The sequence below is a fragment of the Lagenorhynchus albirostris genome, chromosome 20 (assembly GCF_949774975.1).
Source record: "Lagenorhynchus albirostris chromosome 20, mLagAlb1.1, whole genome shotgun sequence".
Lineage (NCBI taxonomy): Eukaryota > Metazoa > Chordata > Mammalia > Artiodactyla > Delphinidae > Lagenorhynchus > Lagenorhynchus albirostris.
Genome location: NC_083114.1, coordinates 9770110 through 9796688, shown reverse-complemented (window position 1 = coordinate 9796688; position 26579 = coordinate 9770110). Strand labels below are relative to the sequence as shown.

General features: G+C 51.6%; 3 protein-coding genes across 21 annotated transcripts in view; 1 reads left to right on the top strand and 2 right to left on the bottom strand.

The window, feature by feature from the left end:
* MINK1 (misshapen like kinase 1) overlaps positions 1-3252 on the bottom strand; it is a 47961-nt gene extending 44709 nt beyond the window's left edge. For 12 of the 14 annotated variants that reach the window (XM_060135465.1, XM_060135469.1, XM_060135470.1 and 9 more), the window contains exon 1: positions 2949-3251. In XM_060135465.1, coding sequence (XP_059991448.1) covers positions 2949-3005 — 57 coding nt within the window. In that variant the 5' untranslated portion in view covers positions 3006-3251. Of the gene's footprint in view, positions 1-2948 lie in introns of all 14 variants that reach the window. The other 2 variants (XM_060135466.1, XM_060135467.1) reach the window with 1 other exon arrangement.
* Positions 3253-5806: 2554 nt separating this feature from the next.
* PLD2 (phospholipase D2) lies at positions 5807-19975 on the bottom strand. 5 transcript variants are annotated; one of them, XM_060135481.1, is made up of 25 exons: positions 19631-19975; positions 18852-18961; positions 18633-18763; positions 18385-18527; positions 17853-17958; positions 17695-17760; positions 17513-17571; positions 17273-17365; positions 17028-17180; positions 16273-16422; positions 13315-13398; positions 13094-13172; positions 12204-12314; positions 11864-12034; positions 11354-11480; positions 11061-11179; positions 10854-10967; positions 10608-10712; positions 10297-10385; positions 10077-10190; positions 9853-9902; positions 9455-9589; positions 9076-9229; positions 8578-8692; positions 5808-8326 (listed from the first exon to the last, which is right to left on the bottom strand). In XM_060135481.1, the coding sequence occupies exons 2-25, from the start codon at positions 18958-18960 to the stop codon at positions 8102-8104; spliced, it is 2802 nt and encodes a 933-aa protein (XP_059991464.1). In that variant the 5' UTR covers position 18961; positions 19631-19975; the 3' UTR covers positions 5808-8101. The 5 variants fall into 5 exon arrangements, 4 of the variants coding, with proteins under 4 accessions (XP_059991465.1, XP_059991464.1, XP_059991463.1 ...); XM_060135480.1 differs by lacking the exon at positions 19631-19975 and adding an exon at positions 19511-19591; XR_009537752.1 differs by lacking the exon at positions 19631-19975 and adding an exon at positions 19511-19591 and having other exon boundaries at positions 8305-8326; positions 9131-9229.
* Positions 19564-25889, top strand: C20H17orf114 (chromosome 20 C17orf114 homolog). Of its 2 annotated transcripts, XR_009537753.1 has the most exons (3): positions 19564-20042; positions 20248-20341; positions 25600-25739. XR_009537753.1 is itself a non-coding variant. In XM_060135492.1 (2 exons), exons 1-2 carry the CDS (start codon positions 25092-25094, stop codon positions 25764-25766), a joined length of 240 nt encoding a protein of 79 aa, XP_059991475.1. In that variant the 3' UTR covers positions 25767-25889. The 2 variants fall into 2 exon arrangements, 1 of the variants encoding a protein (XP_059991475.1); XM_060135492.1 differs by lacking the exons at positions 19564-20042; positions 20248-20341 and adding an exon at positions 25092-25164 and having other exon boundaries at positions 25600-25889.
* The last annotated feature ends 690 nt before the right edge of the window (positions 25890-26579 follow it).

Below are 26579 nucleotides of genomic sequence, written 5' to 3'. Positions count from 1 at the left end.
TTCATTTAATCCTCAGCAACTCTGAGTTCAGTACCATCACCACTATATACAGATGGGCAAATGAAGCCTTAGAGAGGTAAGGCTCTTTGCAGACTCTGCAGCAAACTAGGGAAGAAGGGGGAGAAAGGCCAAGGTTACACAGTAAGTGAGAAAGCAGGGACTTGAACTCAGGAACACAACCCCATGCTACTGGGCTGGTGGACAAACAGAGCCTCAAAGAGGTCAAGCGTGCCTGTGGTCACAGTGAGGTAGGTCCACCCGCCTCTCCGCACATGGCTACGAGATAGTGCAATTCAATCTTCCCTAATATCAGACTATTACTCTCATCACCAGCTGGAAGCCAAGCCCTATCTTGAAATAAGAGAAAGCCAACTTGGGCTCTTTGACGCCGCCTAATAAATGCTGAATATGTTCCTCTCCCATCCCCTCCCCAGGCCCCCAACACGAGATGATGTAGTACAGGGAAACACGCTTTTCTGCTAATTCTCCAGGTTGCCGTTTCTCACTTGGAAAACAGACAGAAACAGAACAAGAGATGACTGAAAGAGCTTCTCAACAGTGCCACAGGGGCTCTCCGAGGTGGGGTGGAGGGGACAGGCTCTGAGCAAAGGCCAGCAGCAAGGAGAAAGCAGGCCTTCTGCAGCCCCATTTCAAAGAAAGCACTCCCTCCAGCCCTGGAGTACTGGGGTGGTAGTGGGGGAAGGGCAATGCTTTCTTAAGCATCATGAGGCAGGAAAGACATACACACTGGGAGCAGGTCACAGGGCTCTCTTGAAGAAGGGACAGGAGAATAAAGCAGGAGGCGACTGAGGAAAGACGCTAACATTGCTTCAAGTAGAGAAGTCCAGAAGGGAAATACCAAATCCAAGGTCAGATGGTGTTTGCAGAATTGCTGGAAATCCCAGGTTGAGGGTCCAGGCCAAACTACCAGAAGAGGCTAAAGGGAAAGAGAAGCCCAAGGAGAGTCCCACAAGGTTTAAACCAAAGGTCATGGTTTGGACCCGCCTTCTCTTTTATTATATTTAAGTCACCACAGCACAGGAACCTATAGCCAGAGTTAATCAACAACCAAGGTGGGAAGGGAAGATGGGGGCTCATCCTAAAGACAAGCTCATTAAGGGGAGCCTGGATTTCCACCTTCTATCCCAGCTGGCTTAACTTGAGAATCGCAGTTTAAACTGATCTTAAGAATCTCCCTCCTGGGCTTCCCTGATGGCTCAGTGGTTAAGAATCCACCTGCCTAATGCAGAGGACACGGGTTCGAGCCCTGGTCCAGGAAGATCCCACATGCCGCGGAGCAGCTAAGTCCATGCACCACAACTACTGAGCCTGCGCTCTAGAGCCCGTGAGCCACAACTACTAAGCCCGCGTGCCACAACTACTGAAGCCCACACGCCTAGAGCCCGTGCTCCGCAACAAGAGAATGAGAAGCCCGCGCACCACGAAGAGTAGCCCCTGCTCGCCGCAACTAGAGAAAGCCCACCAATCTCCCTCCTAAAGCCTTCAGACCCTCTTGCCACCAACACACACACACACACACACACACACACACACACACAGAGTGAGAGAGAGAGAGAGAAATCAATGTTCTGTCTCCCTCCTCAGCAACTTATCATCTTATCTCCAGCAAGTCAGGTCTCCTAGCCCAACACTGCACCAACCAAATTATGACCTGAATGGCAAGAAAAACTGTGTCACCTAGAGAAACCCAATTAACGACATGACTCTGCTCTCTTAATTCGCCTCTCCCCTCCAGTCATATCCGGGGCACCTGTGTGGCTGACCGCCTTTTCCCACTACTGGCCATGTTCCCTGGCTAACTCAAAAGCCAGAAGACGATTTCAACAGGGGCCTCCAGAGCAGCTAACCCAGAGATGGGAAATCTTGCTCTCCCCAGCACCTTGGCCTGTTGAGAAAGCCGGAAGGACACAGGACAAAAACACCCCCTGGGGGACAGGCGGGAGTCTTCACCTTGAAACCACTCAGTTGCCCCTTAAGCCAGGGCTCCCTGCTGAAGAAAAACATATAAATGCTGCTGAAAGCCCCCAAATGAGGGCATGCAAGAGCCCCAGGAGGGAAAACGAATATTTCGAAGAAATTCCGGCTGCAGTTGTTTCCTCTGATCTCTTTTCTAATGAACCCCTCACTGGAGAAATCTCCATCGCCTCCCCCTCCCTCCAGCAAAACCAAGAATACCCAGGCTTTTCCAAACCACATGCTGCATGTGTTTGTGTGTGTACAGACATATAAACATCCTCTTCCCAGCCCAGGCCAGAGTTTCTGAAGACAAGAAACGCGTCCCCTCCTCCCCCAGTGCACTTGTCTCTCCTCCCAGCCCCACGCTGCTGCAGAGTTGGTAATGTAATATGCGGGGACCCTGAGACCGGAAATGCCTGGTTCTGGACTGCTGCACTTGAAACGCCAAGGCACGGGGAGAGCTGAGCAGGGGATGAGGGCGGCGGTAGGAGGTGTGCGGCGGAGAGGGGAGGCTGAAGTGCCTGCCGACCGGGAAGAGATGCAATTCAGGGCTGGGCGAGGAGGAGAAAGGGTGATGAGGGGGAGGCTGGCAAGGCAGTGGCAAAGTCAAAATTCGAGGAGCCTAAAAAGAGGAGGGGGAGGAAGAAGAGCTAAGTAGGAGCAAGGGGGGAAAGAGGCCTCAAAGCATGTCAGGGGCCAGGGAGGGGCATCACGGTAAAGATTCTGCAAGCTCAGGAGAACCAGAGGGTGACCCTCAAACACCTGGGAGGAAGGGGATCCGGAACCTGAGTAAAGGTAGAGGAGGAGGGAAGAATGGGGGCGGGGCACCCCAGGGCGGGGACCGAACTGGCTCCCAGAATCTGCAGCGCGTGGAGAGCGTAGGGGAGCGGAGGGCGGAGGCCTGGCAGCAGCGGGCGCCCGGAAGGGGGCGGGGGTCGCCGCGGGGCGAGGCTGGGGGGCAGCGCGCTCACCCGCAGGGCGGACAGGTCGATGTCGTCCAGGCTGCGGGCGGGGGCTGGGTCGCCCATGGCCTCCGCCGGGAACGGGGCCCCGGGGCCGCTCACGCTCCGGCTCGGTTATTCCGCTGCCGCCGTCGCCGCTTCTCCCCCATCGGGGGATCCCGGGGGCGGACTCCACCGCGCCTCCCGCGGAGAACCGGGAGGGGGAAGGCCGGCGGGAAGACCGACCCACCGACTGACAGGCGATATCGCCCCAGAGCCTGCAACCCGAGCCTCCCGACTCTCCCGCGCAGACGCAGAATGGCCGAGCACCGGGGAGGGTGGAAGAGGGAACGTGACGCGAGCGCGCCGGGTTCCCCCTCCCCCTCGACGCCGACACCTGCGCGCAGGCGCAGGAGAGAGAGCGAAAGGCGCGCGCGAGGACTGAGCGACCGCGCGAGCCTAGCGTGAAAGAAGTGGGCGGTGGCCGGGGCCGCCGGGGAGCGCGCCCACCAGCTGTGCGCGTGCGCACACGCGTTTCGTTCCCTCCCCGTATTTTTTGCCCTTTCTCTCCCCCGTTTCCTTCTGAGCTCTCCTTTGACGCCTTTCCTTCCCTTTCCCTCCTCTTTCGTGTGCCCAGCTGCCAATCAAGCCACCCACCGCTCTATTTGCGGGGGGAGGGGGGCGGGACCCAGCACCCTCTATTACTAGGGGGGTTGTTATGGTAACTCCCCACGCGAGGGCTGGGTGGCCTCTAGATAGGATGGGCTGTCCACCCACCTAATTGCCATGGCAACAGTGGAGCCGCTGAGGGAGGGGCCTCTTCGTGAGAACTTGGCTGGAGAAACCACCTGGGGGATGGGGAGTGGAGAAGAGGACTGGCTGCCTCAGGAATGCCCCTGACCCCCTTCCCCGGATGCAGTGGGGAGGGTTGAGAAGGGGATCTCAGATCTCAGGATAGGGAATCCTACCGCAGACCTTTGTCTCTGCACCTCTTGTTCTGTACATAGGAACTGTTTCAACAATTATTCATTGACTGATCCCTGGAGCTCTGTGAGGGGGAGGGGGTGGCAAAGGGAGGTGGAAGGGAGGAGAAGGGATCTATGTCCAGCCCCTTCAAATCTTGCTTGGGTCACCTCAGGTCTAGTCATGTTGGCGTAGCACCCCCAGCCATTAGCCTCACTGGAGGCTGGGTAATGCTATATAAAGAGCAAGGAGTCATGTTCTGCCACTGACATGCTGTGTGACCTTGAACAAGTTGCTTTGCTTCTCTGGGCCTTTCTTTCATTGTGAATTTGAAAGAAAGAGAAGGCCGTTTGATCTTTGAGATCACTTCCAGCAATGATGGTATCTCCAAAAGACCCCACTGTCAGCCTTAATGTAAACATCACTTAGAAGAGTTTGAATGAAAAGTCCTTGGAAAGAGGCAGACATCCTCCTTTCTGGACCCTTCTCCTTTGCACATTCCGGTGTACATCCAGTCTTGCTCCTCTCCCGCCCCCCCCGCCACGCCCAGTTTACCTTGCTGTTGTCCTTGTCCAAGCTATAATCATCACCTACCTCCAATACTCTTATTAGCCTCCTACTTGGTCTTCTTGACTGACCTCCTTAGGTCAATTCTCTATACTCAGAGTGCATGATTTTTCTAAAACTCAAATCTGATGTCACTCTTCTGTTTAAGATCCTTCACTAGCTCCCCACTGTCTTTGGAGCCTCAAGTGTGGCAACCATGATCCTTCAAGATTCTGCCTGCTTCTCCTGCCCTGTTTTTCAGTACTCCACCGTTCAACCTCACATGTTCTAGCCATATGGAAATCCTCTACATGCAGTTCCCAGAACTCAAAAGACCCTCCTCAACCATTTCTTCTCCCCCAGAATATTCTGACCATGCCCATTCTCACTGACTTTTGCTTTGTCCTTCATGTCTAAATCACCTCCTCCATGAAGACTTCCTTGACCCCCTGAGACTGAGTTTGGCTCTTCTGTTTTAGCTACCTGGCTTCAACCCATAGTAACATTTAACACTTTGAATTGTAAATGTTGAATCTCCTTAAAGGCAAGAATTATGTCAGCCTTGTTCAACACAGGGCCTAGCACCCACTAGAGGTTCAGTAACATGCAAGTGAATGAAGGCCTCTGTGTCTGGGTAGGCACTGTGAAATATAGTAACTCCAGGACAAGAGCATGGGATAGTAGGAAAAAACACAGTGCTTTGTGCAAATCATTAATCTCTCAGGTTCAATTCTATCATCTGTAAAACAGAGATAATAACAGGAAGGTTAGGATAAAATAAAATTAGGTATGTGAAGCACTTGGTATATTCAAGGTCCTCAGTAAATTTACCAATGCCTGACTCAGGCAGTGTTTAATAAAGACATACTGAATCAAAGAATGAGCAAATTAAGATCACAGAGGTAGGACAGATGGCCACCCAAACCTCAAGAGGCAGTCTAACCTGGGGGTTGGGGAGGATAGAGAAACAAGATTGGCCCTGTGCTGATAATGATTGAAGCTGGAGTATTGATGTGTGGGTACCTGAGGTTTCAGCAGTCTATTCTCTACTTTTATGTATATATGAAATTGTCCATAATAACTTTAAAAGAGACAATGTGGTAGAGGAAGCCCTGGATCAGTCATCAAGAAAAGTTAAACTATTAAAAATAAGACAAATTTTAGGGCTTCCCTGGTGGCGCAGTGGTTGGGAATCCGCCCGCCAGTTCAGGGGACACGGGTTCCTGCGCTCTGGGGCCCGTGCTCCGCAACGGGAGAGGCCGCCGCGATGGGAAACCTGCGCACCGCAGCTGGAGGAGGCCCGCGCACAGCGGGGAAGACCCAACGCAGCCAAAAATAAATAAATAGATAAAAATAAGACAAATTTTGGATCCCTGGGGGTTGGACATTTTGCACAGACCCAGTCACCCTCAGGGCCTCCCACCCACCTTGGGAGGCTGGATTCATTCTCTTCACCCTGGATCTAGAGGCAACTCTTCTGATTGCAGGCCCACTGCTTTTTTTCCCTACACTGTGCGGGCCTCCATTCAAGAAACTCCAGGACCAATGAGTGGGGAGCAGATAGACCAGCAGACAGTATGAAGCAGAAGCCCACCTGCCCCTGGCCCAGCCCTGGGGCAGCTGCTGCCTCCACTCCACTCCGCAGTTAATGAGGTAATGGTCCCCTAGGGAAAGAGGCCCTGCGTGCTGACAACGAGGCTAATTAGCAGAATGCCAATTAGTACCTGGGGACTGGCTCTACATGGGAGGGGGAATTTCTTGTGTGGAAGTGGCTTCTTCAGAGGAACGGGGGAGGGGGGGGCTGGACTCAAAGGAGAGGATGGGAGCAAGGCCACAGTATCCCCTCTCTCCACGCAATCATCCACAAGCACACCCCTCCTCCAGGAAGTCCTCCTAAACTGCTCACTCTATTCCCCTCTGTTTCTTCCTGCTCCTGTGGTCAATTCGGAGATTGGGGAGTGAGGCTGGGGGAACAAAGGGCAAGATCCAGAACTGCACTAAACTTTTTTCTAATTGCAAAATATTTCAGATATACAAAAAGATATGGAAAAAAAATATAAAGTTCATATCCCACCACCCAGCTTAAGAAATAAAAGTCACCAATTCACTCAAAGAGCTCTCTCTGTATACCCCTGTTATCTTATCCTTTTCTCCCCACCTGCCGTGGCAGGTAACCCTCCTCAGTCCAGCGTGAACTACATTCTCTTGTAGACTACACCATCTATTATCTCTCTTCCCTCTGGAGCAATAGAACTCTGTGCAATGTGCCAACTGATAGAACTCTGTGCAATGACGGAAATGGTCTGTACCTGCACCGTCCAATATGCTAGACACGAGTGGCTCCTGAGCACTTGAAACATGGCTGCTGCGAGTGAGGAACTAAATCTTTACCTATTTCTAATTGTAATTAATTTAAATGTAAATAGCCAAATGTGGCTGGTGGCTACTGTACTGGACACTGAAGCTCCAGGACATACGTGCCTGTCCCACGAGGGTGGGGACTTTGTTGTACTCACTGCTGTGAGTTTAGAATGGTGTCTGGCAAAGAGCAGGTACTCAATAAATATCTAAGTCAATGACTGAATCTTTACAGCAAGCCAGCTGTTAAGTATTATTCCCATTTCCCAGTTGGGATCACCGAGGCCCAGAGAAGTGATGTGACTTGAGAAGGTCACCAAGGTAGTAAGTGACAAGTCCAGGATTTGGGCCCAGTTCTTCCTGACCTCAAGCCTTATACCCTTATCCACTCCCAGGGGCTTCGCTAAGCCTCTCCCCTTGCAGTCACTTGAGGAACAAGAGGCAGCCCCTCTGGGCCCTTCTTTGGGCGCCTCCCTCACCTGAAGCTGCACCATCAGCTCCACTGTCCTCCAGGAGTCCTGGTTTGACCCCGCCCTTCTTTTACCCAGGCATCCCTGTGTGAACACCTGGTCTTCCCAGCACCTACTGACGGAGCTCCCGAAGCCACAGACGAGCGGAGCGGAGCTGAAGTCACAGAAAGAAGAAACCAGTGGTGTGGAGAGAGGATGAAGGGGCCTGTGCTGCTGTGTGTAGACCTGGGGGGGGCAGCTGAGACGAGCACTCAGTTCAGCCCAGGAAGAGGCAAGGACCTTTTCTAGGCTTTTATTTATGAAACGCTTATTGAACTGATACAGAGTTAGTGCCTGTCATCAGCTGGTGGGGGGGGTTAGTGTGCATCCCCCCACCCCCCGTCCCCTCCCCACCATGGGCACTGAAGCCGGAGCGGCTGCATCCTTCCCTCCACCTTGGCAGTAATGAACCGGGAAAGGCCCTGGGGCAGGGAGGGTGTTCAAGGGCAGGAAGACGAAGGGAGAGATGGGAAGGCCTAGGGCAGAATCTGGTCCTCCTGGAGTAGGAGGCTGGCCCCAGGCATCCTGGCAGGTGTTTTGCTTCTCCTTTGTAGCAGTGGTTTGAACTGGGCAGCGAGGAGGATGAACTTCTCTGGACCCTCTCCTGCCTCCCCAGCCCGGGCTTGAGAGTGTCCCCTTTGGCTACTTCTCAAGAAAGGGTCCTCTGTGACTTCTCTAGTTCCCTCCGGGGATGCCTGCCTCCCCTAGGTCTCAAAGGCACTGCCCTCGGTGCTCAGGGTGAGGGGGCAGGGAGCCAGATGAGGTAGAGCCCAGCGGCTGGTGACCTCTCCCGGGCTGGAGCCGCAGCTATGTCCACACTTCTAGGGGTATCACGCCCTCCTTGCTCCCCAGGGGGGGCAGCAAAGACTCATCCTCCAGGAACTTGAGGGGGAAGTGGACCAGGTGGCCCTGGACCTGGGTGAGTTCAGACCGGGCCAAGGGAGGGCTGACCGTGGCCAGCGGCTCCACGGCCACATACTCCCGGAGTGCCCGCAGGGAGCGAATGGCGTTGGACGGCAGGCAGCGGAAGATCTGTGGGCGAGAGGCATGGAAGCCAATAAGGCTTGGGGAGACTGCCCAAGAGTCCAAGCCCAACTAGGCTAGACGCCCTCATGCCCACCATATCCCTCTACACTGACCCTGAGCCACTGAATCCCATGATGTCCCCAGACCCTCATCCTCTTATGAGGATGGCTGTGCGGGGGCTCCTCTCTATCCCACCCTAGACAGGATAATCCATGAACTTCCCCCTGCCAGCACCCCTGCCCACCCCCCTTGCCCACCTGCTCATAGATATTGGCATTGCTCTCAGCTGTGTCTTGCCACGACTGGAAGAAGTCATCACAGACAGGGTCTCGGAGATCCAGGTCCGGCCGGGCATCTGCCCCGAGAATCACGCTGCGGGAGAAAGGGGTCCCAGCAGGGCCAGATTAAGATCCTTTGAAAGCCTGAATACCAGAAAATTATAATGTGCCTACCCAGATATTTCAAAATAGAAGCAATGTTAAACAGTACAATAAGCGTAAACGAGTCCAACAGAGCTTTAATTTGTCTCTACTTTGGCGACTACTTTAATGCTTTAAAAGATACACCAAATTACTTTTGAAATATTTGTTTCTCATTTTTTCGGTATCCCTGCTTTGCCGGTACCTTAAACTGGATGAGTCTGCCTCTTGGGAAATCCAGTACTACCTCTAAGCAATCCTCACACTTGCTCAAAAGGCAGACCCTCCCCCTTTCCACCTCTCCCACTACGCTGTAGCACCCCACCCCGGCTCTACCTGAAGCAGTGTTTCCGCAAACTCAAGGCAAACCTGCCCGCCTCATATTCCACACCATTCATGAGGGATGCCTCCATCTCCGTGTCCTCGATCAGCACAGCCAGCTCACTGTCCCGCTTCCCCAGTAAACTCCGATCATTGATGTTTGCGGAGCCTGGTGGGTGGTGCGGGACACACTGCGTCCTCTGAGCCCAGGAGACCCCCATCACCTCTACCCAAGAACCAGCCTGGGGGCAACACGCCTTCTTTGGCCTCCATCCCCAGTTGGGCCTCAGCTGCACTCTCCACCACCCACCTCCAACCCGTTGCCCCTGGCTGGGCCCTGCTCCACTTCTCCCCACCCCCCTCTCGTTGCCGGGGGCCGAGATCCAGCACTGACCAATGATGACCGTCCGGTCATCTGCAATGAGCATCTTGCTGTGGATGTAGATGAGTTCTGAGACCGGGTGCCTACCCAGCTCTCCGTGTGTGCGAAGCCCACAGATGGAAATATAGTCCCGCCACGCTGTCCCCACTGTGAGTAAGAGATGGGGGGAAGGGGAGTGCAGAGAGGTAATCTCCATGTGCAGACAGAGCCCTGTCCCATCTACCTCCTCACTTCAGAAGCCCTGGTCTATATACTTCTCTCTGCAGTGTAAGGCCACCTGCGGGCTCAGGCAGTAGCCCCAGAAGCATGCAGGAGTGATAGCCTCCTTCCCTCCATCCCTGGGGCTCCAGTCCCTCAGTTGCCCCCTCCCCGGGGGTCCAGGGCTTGAACCCCCAGCTCCCAGCACTCACTGGCTGCTTTGAGGCGATGTAGAATTGAATATTCCCCACGACACAGCGTCCTGAGGGAAGAGAATGGGTGAGGGAAGTGGAGACTGGGGAGGAGATGGGGGATGTCAGGAGAGAGGTGGACCTCAAAAGTCTAGCAAGAAGGGATCAGGACGGAGTCAGGATGGAGGCATAGGTAGGATGGGGCCATGGAGAGGTAGAGTCTGGCTGAGGGGGGCGGGGGTCACCTGTAAGTGAAGTGCAGAATGGCCTGGATGGAGTTACCACCACCTGTGGAGATGTCGCCCTCGAACCCCGGGAGCAGGGGCAAAAGCATGTAGACTCGGAAGCACTGCCCCTGTCTGGGAAGGGGTGGAGTCAGAGGTGTGACCTCTCCCCCAAGCCCCACCCATCCAGTTGGGCTTAAACCACGCCCACAATCTTCACACTCTGGCTGGTCTGTCTTACTTGTGGGCCTTCAGGATTCTGTCCACAATCTCATCGCCCACCTTGTTCAGCACCGTCCGCCCATCTGAGCAGCTAATGAAGAATTGATTCTGGGGCAGGGACCAATGAGAGACATCAGCAGTCCGGCCCCAGCCCCTGCCCTCAGCTCCCCACTGCCATCCCCAGTCCCAGGCTCCAGGCCCTGGCCCCAGGCTTCTGCATTTCTCCAGGCCCAGTTATGCCAGTCCTCAACGATTGATGCCACTGACATCCTAAGTCTCTCCCCTGGGATGTCCCCTCCGTTCTCTGCCCCACCCTCATCCCGGTCAGACCTCAATGTAGAGGAAGTGCTGGCTCTCCCTGATGGTGTGCAGGTAGGCATTGAGGATGGAGTTCTCCAAGGTCCCCGCTGACCAGCGGTCCACTGACCGCAAGACCTGGGGGGGGACGGCGAATATGATGTGGCTCCTGAGCCCGGGAGAGGAGGGGTCTGGCAGGGGCTCTCAGGTCAGGGAGAGTGGGCCGGGGCATTGGGCTGAAGGGAGGGAGGCGAGGGCAGGCTGAAGTCGGAGCCTCACCTGCACGGTGGCGCACTGCACTCCCGGGAGCATGAAAGGGAGCTGGTTTGCGGTGCTGGTGGACTTGGGCAGCAGGTAGGGGTACCTGGGTATCTTGTACTTGGCCTTGGTGGTCTGAGGAAGAGGGATGGCAGAGTCAGAGGGAGGTGACGAGCTGCCCCAGGCTCCCTCCCGCCGCCCTCCAGCCTCACGGGAGGGATGGAGCACCTTGGTGAAATTCCAGCGCTGGATGAAATGCCGGGCAAGGTCCCTGGCGGGTGAGCCATGGACCACCACCCCGACGTCCCGCCATGGCATCCGGGGTGTGGTCTCCCTGTCAATGAAATCTGGGGGTCCCAGGAGAGTCAGGGGAGAGGTCAGGGATGGTCTCTTGGGGACACTTGGGGCAGAGAGGAGAAGGGTGCATTACCCTTGACCCAGTTCATCCCATCCTCAGTCCCAGCCCTGCCTTCTACCCCTGCTCCCCGCTCTCACGGGCTTTGGAGGAAGGGGACCCCTACCCTCAAAAGGTCGATCCAGCTGGACCCAGTCCTTAGTGATAAGATTGCTGTAGTCCTTGCCCAGCCAGAAGAGTTGGTTGTGAGAGAGGTCTGGTGTAGCTGGAGGGTCTGAGCATGAGGTGGGAGGCTGTAGGGGGAACACACCCAAGCCAAGGGCAAGGAGAGGTCATGGGGCTGTACAGAGCCAGGCCAAAGAGAAGAAAGGAGCACTGGGAGACTGGGAGACAGAGAGACACACAGAGTAAGAATGAAGCAGAGAGAGTTTGATTCCCCGGTCCTCCCCTTCAGATGCATTTGAAATCCCTAGAGGAATGGGGGGAGGGGTGGGTAACGGACATGGAGAGGGGACTGGGTCATAGTATATTCAAAGCAGGTTCTTGGGGTCCCAGAAAGGCCAAGGAACCCTGAGTGCGGGCTTGGAATGACTGGAGGGGAAGGCTGGAGCCGGGAAGGGGTGTGGATTTAGGTTAGCTGAGTTTGGGGGAGCTCAGGAAGGCCTTGGGGGGTTACCTGGGGGGCAGCTGACTCAGAGGAGTCCCGAAGGTCAGTTAGTCTGTAGTGCAGGTCATCCCAGCGGCCATAGGCGAGGTCCAGCCCCCCCAAGAAGGCCACTGCTTGGTCCACCACCAGGAGCTTCTCATGATGGGCCCACAGAGTCACCTGGTCTGGGTGGCGCATCACCTGGAGCAGGTATGGGGGAGTTCAGGAGAGTGAGCTTAGGTGGGAGAAGAAAGAGGAGGCGTTGGGGGCGTTGGAAGGATGAGATGTTCAAGAAAAGGGAGGGTTGAGGGGATGGGAAAGTGTGGTGAGGAGGGCTGCAGGGAAGGGGTCTCTGAGGCCTGAGAGTCACCTTTATGTTGGGATGCAGTAGCATTAGAACCTTCTTGCTATAGCCACTGTTGATGGCCAAGGCCAGCTCCACTTCCTTAAACAGCAGTACGGACACCCGGACACCCTCCTCCTGGTGGTCAGTGAGAGAATCAGATCCTAATGCTTCTCTCGGAAGGACCCCTTCCCACCCTCCCAAACCCTTCCCCATGCTCAGGGTTCCTGTATATTCCTCCTCCCTGCGTGGAGATCCTCAAAGCTCTGCCACTTACACCCTGCTTCGATGCTTACAGCAAACCCAGATTGAATGTCATCTATCTGCTCACCCATCCACCCATCTACCCACCTACCCAGCATTATCTATCCACCCATTTTCCCCAAAATTTACTCATCCCCTTATCTACCATCTATTATTCATCCATCTACCTACCCACTCTCCTACTGATCCACCTTCCCAACCTCACGTCCTTCTATCTATCTCCCTTTTCATCATCTACCCATCCATTCACCCACCCACTCTCCACCACCCACATATCTTTCCTCCCACCCATCAACATCTATGGAGGCTCCCAACATAGCAGACACTATGCCTTGTATTGGAACTAGTGATATTAATCAGCCCAGGGAGAGAGACAGACGTGTCCACCCTGCAGTAACACAACAGAGTGTAATGGATACTGGGAGGAAAGTCTATACCACGTAGAGGAAGGGCAAGAACAGGGAGGTGTCAGTTCTCCTTAGGGAAGGGGAGGCAGCGATGTTTGCCAGACACTGAGCCAGGATGGGCATATTTCCTCCTCCTCAAGTTTCAGATTCCCTGCCTTCCCCCATGCTACAGTCCCTTCTAACCAATCTCCACCCACAGGCCACCCCGCCACCATGCTTCCCCTCCGGCCCAACCACTCTCCTCACCGCCTTCTTCTTGAGCATAATGTCCAGTCTCCAGTCATCTGAATGGGCCGGACGCTTCAGGTAAATCTCAGGACTCAACCTGGGATTCAGGGCAGCGGGTAAGGGCAAGCTAAGCTCCCGACAACAGTCACTCCTCCCCTTCCACTCCTTTTCTGACCCATAAGCTGATGTGTTGCAGGCCCTATCCTACCGCTTCCTGCTCAGGCTTTTTCCCCACTTACCACCAGTCTGTGATGAAAATCTCCTCTTGAGCTCGCAGGATGGCATCAGCTGCAGCAGCAAAGTAACCTGCCCCATTCACAAACCTGGGGGGAGGCCAAGCCAAGGAGGTCAGGGGAGTCAGAAGCCAGAAAGCTCTGGAGAGTGAAGACCGGAGGATAGTCATGGGTCAGAGGTGACAGCAGTGTCAAAGACCAAGAGAGATCAGAGAGGTCAGACAGTAGCAGATATATCAAAGTGGGATAAATTTGCCAGTACAAGCTAAATAAAATTACAAACTACAAAAGACACAACAAACCAAAGAAAATGACTAAAGATTGGGAAGATTAATACATCACATATAAAGAGTTCCAACATATCAATAACAAAAAGACATACAGGGGGCTTCCCTGGTGGCACAGTGGTTGAGGGTCGGCCTGCCGATGCAGGGGACACGGGTTCGTGCCCTGGTCTGGGAGGAGCCCACATGCCGCGGAGTGGCTGGGCCTGTGGGCCATGGCCGCTGAGCCTGTGCGTCCGGAGCCTGTGCTCCACAGCAGGAGAGGCCACAACAGTGAGAGGCTCGCGTACCGCAAAAAAAAAAAAAAAAAAAAAGACATATAGGCCAACTGAACAAAGAAAAGTGCTTTCACTGCGGAGGGCACGGGTTTGGCCCCTGATTGGGGAACAGGGTCCCACAAGCCGCACGGCACAGCCAAAAAAAAAAAAAAGAGAACTGATAGTTCACAGGGGGAAAATGGCCAATCATAGATGAAAAGATGTTCAACTTCATCACTAAACAAGGAAATTGATATTAAAATGAATAACACTTTTTAAATTCACTAGATTGGCAAAAAATAAAATTGCAGGTTACATTCAATATTAGCATATGGGGAAGTGAGTATTCTCATAGTTTGTGAGAATATACATTGGTTTTATAGCTTTTTTAGAGGACAGTTTGGTATTACCTATCAGAATATTAAATCCACATACCCCCGATACCATTAAATGCACTTCGTAATTCTATATCTAGGAAGACATCCTATTAAGTGCTTAACCAAAGATTATGTTCATTGTAGTATCGTTTATAAGACTGAAAGTGGGAAATAATGTAAATGCCTAATCTCTGATACGTGTTAAGTGAAAAAAATAAAACAGAGAGTGCATGATCTCATTTACATTAAAACAAAAAGTAACATATATGCTAAGCACATGAAAATATGCAGGAAAAGATCTGGGAGGATAAATATCAAACTATCACCAGGATTACTTCTGGGGAGAAAAATGGGATTTGGGGGAGGCGGTGTAGAGAAGAACTAAGGGCCAGGGGGTAAAGGCTTGTGCAGTGAACTTTAATTTTTTTACTTAATGTGTTTCCGTATTGTTAGACTTTTAATAACTAACAGTCCTGTTTGATGGTGAAGAGCAGGGTCTTGACCCAGACTAGCTGGATTGGAATCCTGGTTCCACTGTTTACAAGGTGTGTGACATTGACAAGTTACTTAACTTCTCCTTGCCTCAGTTTTCTCACCTGTAAAGTGGATATAACAACTGTACCTGCTTCACGGGGCTGTTGTAAGTTCATAAACATAAAACACGCAGAATGGTTTCTGGCACACACTAAGTGCTACATAAGTATTAGCTATGATCAGTTCTTATGTTAAAAAATAAATCTCAGGCTTCCCCGGTGGCGCAGTGGCTGGGAATCCTCCTGCCTATTCAGGGGACACGGGTTCGAGCCCTGGTCCGGGAAGATCCCACATGCCACAGAGCAACTAAGCCCGTGCGCCACAACTACGGAGCCTGTGCTCTAGAGCCCGCGAGCCAAAACTACTGAGCCTGTGTGCCACAACTACTGAAGCCTGTTGCCTAGAGTCCGTGCTCCGCAACAACAGAAGCCACTGCAATGAGAAGCCTGCGCACCGCAACAAAGAGTAGCCCCTGCTTGCTGCGACTAGAGAAAGTGCTAGCCAGCAACGAAGACCCAACACAGCCAAAAATAAATAAAATAAATAAATTTTTAAAATAAATAAATTAATTAATAAATCTCTATCCCACCCCTCTAGGTCGTCACAAAGCATTGAGCTGATCTCCCTGTAGGGAGGGTGGGAGGGAGGCTCAACAGGGAGGGGATATGGGGTTATATGTATACATATAGCTGATTCACTTTGTTGTACAGCAGAAACTAACACAACATTGTAAAGCAATTATACTCCAGTTAAAAAAATCTCAACACCACCTCCAAGAAAAATTCTTTCCATGACTCCTCTCTGCCTATGATAAAGGTTAACCCCCTCAGCTTAGTGGGAGAGGCACTGATCAGACCCTGCGACCCCCAGACTCTTTACTGACCACTGCTCCTCACGCTGCAACAATGGTCCGTCTTTGTGGTTCCCAAACACGCTGGGCTATTTCTAGCTTCTCTGCACGGACTGCCCTTCTCCATTTTCTTTATCTTGCTAAGGTTAACCTCAGGGTTACCGCCTTCTAGAAGCCAGTCCTGACATCCTATGCTGGGGCAGATGCCCCTCCTCTGTGCTTGGCACCCTATACCTACCACCAGCGTGGCAAACTCCCATTGTTTCGGGACTGAATCACCTACTGAGTCTTATCCCTGCCACTGGACCTGGAACATAGTGGGTGCTCAGAAAATGTTTATTAAGTGGACGAATAAATCAGAGACATTTTAGATCACTGAGAACAGAGAGGGTCAGTGTGGTGAAAGGAGGTTAAAAAGGTCACAGGAGGTCGGAGAGGTCGGGGTCAGAGATTACCCAGTTTGGGGTTCAGAAAGATCAGAGGGGAATCAGAGGGATCAGCATGATTAAACAGGTCAGGGGGTCAGGGAAATATGAGAAGTCAAAGGGGGAGGTTATTGAGGTCAGAAGGGGTCAGAGGAGATAAAGAGGATCAAGGACTCAGAGAAACCAAGGAGGTCGGAAAGGCCACTGACGATTTCAGAAAGGATGTCAGTGTCTCACCACCGGGCCAGGGTCCCAGGCCGAGGTGGAGCGTAGCTTTCGTGCCGGTGCAGCTGTACAAAGTCTCTGCCCGGGCCATGGGCCAGCTCAGTGATCTCCTGGGCCCACCACCGTGCCTGCCGGTAGCTGCTGCACTTGAGAATCAAGGACCTGGACGGGAACAATGGGTGGACCACAATCCTCACCCTCCACACCTCTGGCCTGGCCCAGAAACCTCCCCTTTAGCTATCACCTCTTTCCTACCTCTTCCCTTAGTCCCTACTTGACTTCACAGGGACAGGGAGTGTATCTGCCTTATTCACAGTTGGGTCCTTGGCGCTTGGTATCGTGCCAGCCACTTAAGTTTGTTTTTTGGGGGGTTTTTTTGGCCATGCTGCACTGCATGTGGGATCTTAGTTCCATGACCAGGGATCAAACCTGCTCCCCTTGCAGTGGAAGCATGGCATCTTAACCACTGGACCACCAGGGAAGTCCCTTAAGTTTGTTGAATGAATAAATGGATGAATGCAGTGCCCTAACTTTTGCACCAAAAGTCCTTCCCCCAGGCTTATACTCAACTCTCTTTCTCTGTGCCCAGCCTCTAAGAGCAGCCCCAAGCATCTGACTAGAACAGTTCTCTGGTTCCAAATCATGGCCGGCTCCAGGGAGGTGGGAACGCCTTCCTTTCTTCCATGGTCTCTTCCACTTAACTCCCCTTAGGGCCCCAGGCTGGCTCTTCACTCACCAGGTGTCTGTCCACACCAGGGAGGCCTTACCTGTGGGAGGTGTCGATCCGGACCCCGTACCGTGCCTCTGTGCTCCTTTTCCCCACCTGTACCTCGAAGCCAGGGTCGAAGAGCTGAACAAATGTGATGGTGCCGGTCTCGAGGCACATGTACAGCAGGAAGGAGTCCTTCACCACCAGCCACCTGGAGTGGAAGGGCTCTGACCATTCCTCCATGCCCCTGGCATCTCCTTCCTCACCCCCACCCACTGCCCAGCGGCTCTGCTCAGGCCTCACCGCTTGGACCAGCGATAACAAACTTGGTCTCGGCCACAGCAGGTGAGGCCAGGAACACGGTGGCCACCTGAGCGCTTCCGGATCACCCCCTCCCTGTGGGGAAAACCAGGAAGAGATGTTGGATGAGGCTGGATGAGGGATCCAGACCTCCAGCCCGCTGTGCACTGCTCTTTCCCTATTCTCAGCCAGGGAGAGATCCAGATGTTGGCAGATGGCGGGTGAGGGGTGTCAGACACTCACAGTCCTTTGGATCCAAGGTCTGGGATAAACGACAGCTGACTGACTTCCAGAAACTCTGTCTGCAGAGGAAGAAAAAGGCCCAGAGGAGAGACTCTTATTTTCAGCCCCTCAGACTCTACCGACCCTGGTCCTCTGCCCCCTGCTCCATCTCAAGAGACCTGGCACCAGCCTCTTGACCTTACCATGGCATGGTAGTTGCGGTAGAAAGACATGGTCAGGAGGCGGTTGAGGTAATCCTCCAGGTATTTCTGAAGTAGGGATGGGAAAAAGGGAGAGACAGATGGGACCAGAACCATTTGCACCCAAACACCTTCCCAGAGGACCTGGTGTCCGGTCCCACCTGTTTGCTGGATGCATGTCTGGCGGAGCCCTCAGGACCTGCCCGGGGTAGAGAGGGCATCTGTCTGTTGTTTGCCTCTTGGGCTGGAGAAGAAGCAACGGCAAAGCTGTGGAAGTGATGGGGGAGGGTCAATAGGAGGATGGGAGGATGGGTGCCTAGGTTCCTGAAGCACTGGAGGTGGGGTCTTGGAGGAGGCGAGGGGCTGGCAGAAGGAATGCCCCTTACCCTGAGGATGGAGACAGAAAAAGGTGGGAGGCTGCCAAGGGTACTTTGGGCATCCAGCCCTGCTGAGATACTGGCCCAGAACCATGGACAGGGAGAGCTGAGCAGGGAAGGTTTCCTGGTAACCGGGGTCAGAGGAGCAGGTCCAGTGGCCAGAGTTGGGGGAGGAAAGCAGCTGGGGGAGGAAAGGCTGTGGTCTGGGGATGAGACAGACGGAAAGCAGCAATGGGGGCTGGGGCAGTGACATCCCATGCTGCCCCGCGGTGAGGGGGCACCTGCCCTTCACAGGAGGCAGTCTTGTCCCCCTCACCGAGCCAGAGGGAGCAGACTCATCAAGACTTTGTGTCTCAGGAGGTCCCGATGCAATTCCTGGAAATGACGGAACTTCTTCTTGGTTGTCCAAGTAAAGTCACCGTGAGTCAAGCGGACAGAATACAGAGTGCAGGTGCCCACCTGGGGGAGTGAGGAACTGACTGAATGGATGTTCCCTGGTTGGGTGGCAGCCCCCACTCTGGCCAGCCCTCCCCTTAGCCCCCTCCCTGGTGCCAGCCCAGCCACCTTGGATCCACTGGTGTATCTTTCAGTGCCCACCACCTGGGCTATGACGGGAACCCCAGGGGCAAACACCAAGGGGTGAATTTTCAGAGGCTGGAGGTCATAGATGGCCAGAAAGGGGTGCATCCGGTCAGCTGACAGGAGAGAAAGTGGAAGAATGTGGACTCCAGGAGGTCTCAGCCCCTTCCTCCTCCTCTCCCTGAGGGCGTCCTCCCTGTGTACCTGAGTCCTCTCCCTCCTTCAGAGTGTCCACCTCATCGGGCTCCATCTGTAACTGTCTGGAGTCCAGGTCACCCCCAGAGGGGAAGAGGCTCTCGGAGGTCGCCGCCATCCTAGGAATATGGGGAGGCCTCAGGAAGGTGACCTGCTTTGCAGAACCCTGCCCGCCATCGCACCCCACGGTCTTCCATCTCCCACAGGTCCCCCGCTACCCCCCACCTGGCTCCCGCTGACTCCCCGTCTCTCTGATTATGGCTTATCGGTCTGCAACGTCCTGCCAACCCGCCTCTAATCTCCATCCCCTATCTCGATCCTTCCTGCATCCAGAATGCCTGAGTCCCGCCTCCCGTCCCGTAACCAGGGTGCCGAGGAACACCCGGCCAGGCCTGGATGGCCCCGAAGTGGGGCAGAGCAGAAGCCAGGGGAGGGGCCCCGGGGGTTGCCAGGGGTCCCGAGCCACCGGGGCTCCAGCCAGGCCAAGCCAGCTGGAAGAAGGGGTCCAGGCGGGAATGAGGAAGTTATGCGTTCCCCGTCCGGGAGGGAAACCCCGAAATCTGAGCATGAGGCTGAGTCAGGAGGACCCGCAGCCCAAGCTCATTTCCGTCCCCGCCCGATTTCCTGGGCCCGGCACCTCCGCGGCGTCCCCTCCCCGGCCCCCTCACCCGGGCAGCCGAGCCGGAGGCAGCGCAGCAGAGTCAGAGCGGGAGCTCACAACCCAGAGGGCCAGGGCGGGGCGGGCGCTCAGGGCCTGCCCTTGGGGGCGGGACGGCCCCCGGCCTCACCTCCTCCGGATTCTCGTCGGTCCTGTCCCGCCCCCGCCGCCCTCGGCCTGTCCTTGCAGTCCTGCGTGCGGCCTGGGCGCTGGGGCCGCCCTCGGCCCTGCGGGACGGCGCTACCCTCCCCGTGCATCGGTGCGGCGCCGTCTGCCGGGCTGTCAGTCTGTCCCGCGCCGTCGGTCCGTGCAGGCCCGCTCCTCCCTGTGGGCCCTCGGCCCTGCGCACCCTCCTCCGCTCGGGCGCCGGCCCCCCCGGGGCCTCTCCGGCCACCGATCCCGCCAGGGCCCCAGGCGGGACGCGCCTCCGCGGCAGGGACCTGGCTGTGTCCCCTTCCCGGGCCGGCTGAGAACCGCATTGGCATTTGTAGATGGAAGGAATGACGAAAGGCCCGAGGGCTGGTGGCCACAAATTCATTAACGTACGCAAGCTTGCATTCTTTCATTCATTCACTACTTACTGCGTACTTGCTCCGCGCCAGACTCTGAGCATACAGTAGTGAACAAAACTATCACGGGACTTGCTCTTCTGAAACTAACAGTCTAAGGGGAAACAGGAAAAATTTCAGGTTCTAATAGACAAAATATTTCATTTTTTTTTAAAGTAGATTTCTTTATCTCTTCTAGATGGAAGAGTGGGCTGATGGATATTTCTTCACGGACATTTGGGTTGTTTCTAGTTTTTGCCTGCTGCGAATAAAGCTCCTATAAACATTCCTGGGTAAGTCTTTGTGTAGCAATATGTTTTCGTTTCTCTTGGGTAAATAGCTAGGAGTGGAGTTGCTCCATCGTTTTAACTTTTTAAGAAACTAGCCAAACTTGTTTGATCTCTAATTGCACACATTTATATAGAGGCAGGGTGAAGAAAGTGACAAATAAAGGCTATTTTAAAATGGTCATTAAAAAGCACTTTTTAAACAATAGATCTTCATTGGAGTATAATTGCTTCACAATACTGTTAGTTTCTGTTGCACAACAAAGTGAATCAGCCACATGCATACACATGTCCCCATATCCCCTCCCTCTTGAGCCTCCCTCCCATCTTCCCTATCCCACCCCTCTAGGTCATGGCAAAGCACTGAGCTGATCTCCCTGTGCTCTGCTGCTTCCCACCAGCCAACTATTTTACATTCGGTAGTGTATATATGTCGATTCTACTCTCATTTCGCCCCAGCTTCACCCTCCCACCCCAAGTCCTCAAGTCCATTCTCTATGTCTACCTCTTTATTCCTGCCCTGCAACTAGGTTCATCAGTGCCTTTTTTTTTTTAAGATTCCATATATATGCATTAGCATATGGTATTTGTTTTTCTCTTTCTGACTTACTTCACTCTGTATGACAGACGCTAGGTCCATCCACCTCACTACAAATAACTCAATTTCTTTCCTTTTTTGGCTGAGTAATATTCCATTGTATATATGTGCCACATCTTCTTTATCCATTCATCTGTCAGTGGACATTTAGGTTGGTTCCATGCCCTGGCTATTGTAAATAGTGCTGCAATGAACATTGTGGTACATGTCTCTTTTTGAATTACGTTTTTCTCAGGGTACATGCCCAGTAGTGGGATTGCTGGGTCATATAGTAGTTCTATTTTTAGTTTTTTAAGGAACCTCCATACTGTTTTCCATAGTGGTTGTATCAATTTACATTCCCACCAACAGTGCAGGAAGGTTTCCTTTTCACCACACCCTTTGCAGCATTTATTGTTTCTAGATTTTTTGATAATGACCGTTCTGACCGGTGTGAGGTGATACCTCATTGTAGTTTTGATTTACATTTCTCTAATAATTAGTGATGTTGAGCATCTTTTCATGTGCCTCTTGGCCACCTGTATGTCTTCTTTGGTGAAATGTCTATTTAGGTCTTCCGCCCATTTTTTAACTGGATTATTTGTTTTTTTGATATTGAGTCACATGAGCTGTTTGTATATTTTGGAGTTTAATCCTTTGTCTGTTGTTTCTTTTGCAAATATTTTCTCCCATTCTGAGGGTCGTCTTTTTGTCTTGTTTATGGTTTCCTTTGCCTTGCAAAAGCTTTGAAGTTGAATTAAGTCCCATTTGTTCATTTTTGTTTTTATTTCCGTTACTCTAGGAGGTGGGTCAAAAAAGATCTTGCTGTGGTTTATGTCAAAGAGGGTTTTTCCTATGTTTTCCTCTAAGAGTTTTATAGTGTCTGGTCTTACATTTAAGTCTTTAATCCGTTTGCAGTTTATTTTTGTGTATGGTGTTAGGTAGTGTTCTAATTTCATTCTTTTACATGTAGCTGTCCAGTTTTCCCAGAACCACTTATTGAAGAGGCTGTCTTTTGTCCATTGTATGTTCTTGCCTCCTTTGTCATAAATTAGGTGCCCATATGTGTGTGGGTTTATCTCTGGGTACTCTATCCTGTATCATTGGTCTATATTTCTGTTTTTGTTCCAGTACCATACTGTCTTGATTACTGTAGCTTTGTGGTATAGTTTGAAGTCAGGGAGCCTGATTCCTCCAACTCTGAAAAAGCACTTTTTAAATAAGTGAAATATTTTAAGATAGGGGGTAAAAGGAACTGCCAAACTGTTTTCCAAAATGGTTGTTGTGTTTTATATTTCCAAAATCTATGTATGATAATTCCATTTGTTCTGCAGCATGGCTAACGTTTGATATTGTCTATCTTTTTAGTGTTAGCCATGCTAATAAGTGTAAAATAGTACATCATCATAGTTTTATTTGCATTTCTCTGATGACTAATGATGTTGACCATGTTTCATGTGCTTATTGACCATTTTTATATCTCTTTTTAAGTGTTCAATTCTTTCACTAATTTTTTAAAAAACCATGTTATTTGTCTTATTATTGATTTGTAAGAGTTCTTTATATATTTTGGATACAAATCCTTCATCAGATATATGTATTGCAAATATTTTCACCCAGAACGTGCCTTGTTTTTTTAAAATAATGGTGCCTTTTGGGAATTCCCTGTTGGTCCAGTAGGACTTGGCTCTTTCACTGCTGGGGCCCAGCCACTCAGCGTGGCCAAAATAAATAAATAAATAAAATGACGGTGCCTTTTGAAAAGCAGAGGTTTTTTATTTTGATTAATTTGTGGCCTGTAGACTATTACTCAGCAATAAAAATGAATAAAGTGTAAAATGGTACAGCCACCTCGGAAACAGTTTCAAAATGTTAAGTGTAGAGTTACCATGTGGCCCAGCAATTCCACTCCTAAGTATATGCCAAAAAGAACTGAAAATGTATGCCCTCACAAAAACTTGTACATGAATGTCCACAGTAGTATTATTCAAATAGCGAAAAAGTAGACACAAACCAAAATGTCCATCAAGTAATGAATAGATAAACAAAATGTGGTGTATCCCTACCATGGAATATTATTCAGCCATAAAAAGGAATGATGTACTGATACATGCTACAACAGGGATGGACCTTGAAACATTATGCTAAGCGAAAGAAACCAGACACAAAGGACCACATATTATATGATTCCATTGCTATGAAATGTCCAGAATAAGTAAATCCAAAGAGACCATAGCTGGGACAGTAGCTGGGGAGAAGGACAGGGGAGTGACTGCTCATGGGTACAGGGTTTCTCTTGAGGGTGATGAGAAGGTTATAACATTAGTTGTGATGGTTACACACCTCTGTGACTATAGTAAAAAACCACTGAATTGTAGACTTTAAAGGGTGAATTTTATGGTGCATGAATTATTTCTCAATAAAGTTGTGATTACAAAAAATACAAACTGTTAATACATACAACACGGGTGAATTTCAAAACCATTATGCTGAAAGAAGCGTACACAAAAGAGTAGTACTATATGATTCATTAATATAAAGTTCTGGAACAGAAAAACCAATCTATAGTGATGGAAATCAGATCAGTAGTTGCCTGTGGCAGGGAGTGGGGAAAAAGAGGGAGAGTAAAGGCCACACAGGGAACTTGGTGATGGAGATGTCCTATATCTTGATTCGGGTGGTGATTACATGGGTGTATGCACTTGTCAAAACTCATAGAACTGTACACTAAGATGTGTGCATTAAATTGTATGTAAATTTTTACTTCCATAAAGTTAATTTAAAAAAGATTTCCAATATAAAATAAAAATTAAATTTAAAAAGAAATAAAATAAAATAACAGATTTCAGTCAGGCAGCATAGTCAGCAGTGCTTTCCAACCTTTCCCACATCATGATACCCTTAGGGAATGATAATATAGCTCTTGGAGGGCATTTAGGGTCCTTGGTTAGCATACTGTGGACCCGAGGCTCCCAGCCCGGGCTCTGGCTGCCTTAAACCTGGCTGAGGGCAATACCTGTCAGGAACATGCTTGGGAAGCTCAGTGTGGCAGTTAACAGAGTGGACTCTGGGGTCAGACTGAAGAGGGTGAGGGAAAGTACTGCTCTTCTGATAACTGCCTGTGTGACCTTGGGCAAGCTACCTAATCTCCCAGTGCCTCTGATTCCTCATCTCTGAGATCAGCATAATAATAACACTTACTTTAAAAGATCATTGACGTTAAAAAGAAAAAGGGACTTCCCTGGTGGTCCAGTGGTTCAGACTCCCAATGCAGGGGGCATGGATTCAGTCCCTGGTCTGGGAACTAATACCCCACATGCTGCACGGCGTGGCCACACACACACACACACACACACACAAATCATTGACACGATCAAGTGAGATAACGTAAAAGTCCCTAGAATCTACCTGGCACAGCATAATTAATCAATTACAACTATTTTCATAAAAGGGGTCGAGAGCTACTGGACCATTTGAGAACATAACATTTCCCTAACTAGTAAAGTTTCTTGTTCTAAAAAAATAAACTATTCTTTAAATTTTTTACATCTTGGGCATTCTAAATACAAATGAATCTCATTCTAAAATATAAACGAGGGACTTCCCTGGTGGTCCAGTGGCCAAGACTCTGCACTCCCAATGCAGAGGGCCCGGGTTCAATCCCTGGTCAGAGAACTAGATCCCACAGGTCGCAACTAAAAGATCCCGCACGCGGAAACGAAGATCCCACATGGCGCAACTAAGACCCGGCACAGCCAAATAAATAAATAAATAAATATTAACAAAAAATAAACTAACATACAAATGAATCCCCAGCAGGGTCCAGCCTGGCACCCTTGTCGTCTGGCATTGCTACGATGAATTTTCACTGCGTCTGTCTGTGCCGGCACTTGTGTGTCTGTCTCTACCATGCCTCCCCTCCTAGTCTCCTCCTGCTTCTCCATGGGGATCAGAGACGACCCCAAAATTAAGGGGGTACAAAAGGATAGGCATTTGAGTGGGGGATCCCCCACCCCTTCCCTCCTCCCTCTTCTCCCCCTTCCATCTCCTGGCGCCTGTAATCACCAGGCGGTCTGAGGCTAAGTGGTAGTTTTGCCCACAGTGGAGGGGCTTGGAAACCACACCCTTCCTAGGGCGCTCCTGGCCATTGTCTGCATCCCAGTCTCGTCCATTATTGAGATGGATCTGAAGGGGGCATGGTGTTTCCCATGGTGTGGGTGCCGGAGACAGCGGGGGACTGAAAGAGGAGCAGGTACGGGGGAGACAGAGGAAAAGGTGGGCTGCCAGGCAGACAGACAAACTGCACTGGGGAGAAAGGCAAATGCTCAAATCAGGGAAGGGAAAAGGATAATCTGCCCCCTGGACAGGAGGTGGATTTATCACTTTGCCAAAAGATTGGCTAAACACTTTGCAGGGCCCAGTGCGAAATGAAGTGGGACCCCCTTATTAAAAAAATTATTAAGAATTTCAAGACAGTGACAGCAGAGCATTACACCAAGCATGGGGGCCCTTCTGAGTGTGGCCCCGTGTCCAGTGCATAGGTCACGGGCCAGGGAAGCCAGCCCTGCTGCCAACGTCCACTCTCCTCTCCCTGCTGATGCTAGCGACACTCACCCCCTAGGTTCCCTGGCCTCTTTCCTCCTCCTGACACACAACTCCTTTCTTCCCCCTCCAATCTCCCTTTTAGGCCTGGATCCAGCTGCCCCCCCAGATCCAGATCCCAGCCCAGCTGTAGCCTCCATCGTGGCTGAAGGAGGGTCCCTTGGGTCTGGCGCCTACTTCAGCAGGAAAGCCCGTCTCTCCTTCCGCCACCAGCTGCATGACATAGCATCGGCCAACGACTCCACCATTTGAAGGGGACAACCAAGGGCTGAACTTCCAGGAGGCCTTGGCAACCTTCCTTCCCCCGCCTTCTCAGTCATCCCAGTGTCCAGCTCCCTCGGATCCCTCATGACCTTCTTATTAAATACACTGAGAATTGCCAAGTGCTGTGTGTATGTGCATGTTTTGGAGAGGAGATGGGGACCATGACACCAGGGCTGTTATGGGGCTGAGGTGGGAAGTGCAGCATGAGGTGGGAGTGAGGACGCAGGATTGGGGAACAGGAGGCAGCTGATCTCATGCGGCGCCCAGGTGTGCCTAGCAGGAAGTAGGTTTGCTGAAATCAAGCTTCAGAGTTGAGTGTGGTGAGAGCAGTTTGGAGCGGGTGCGGGGTAGGCAGGACAGCAGATGGGGCTAGGGAGCGTATTCGTTCAATGACTATCAAATGTCCACTCCCTGCCAGGCATTGAAAATATATCAGTGAATCAAGCACAAGGAATTCTCTCTTCTCACTGAATCTGCTTTCTGGTAGGGGAGGCAGACAATAAATAAATAAGCATGGTAATAGGAGACAGCGGTAAGTACTGCTACGAAGAAAATTAAACAGGTAATGTGAGAGCAGGGTGGAGGAGGGTGGTGTTTCTTAAAATTCAAGTGGCCAGGAAAGGCCTTTCTGTTGAGGGATGTAGAGTTCTCAGGATTTTGGAGTACAAGGGAAAGAGGAATCAAAGATGCCTTGAGACAGGGAGAACCGGGAGAACAGGTTTTGCAGAAAATCAAAAGTTCCGCATTGGTTCTTTTGAGATACACATTTGGGGTGAGAGATCCTTCTTCACTTAATTCAGG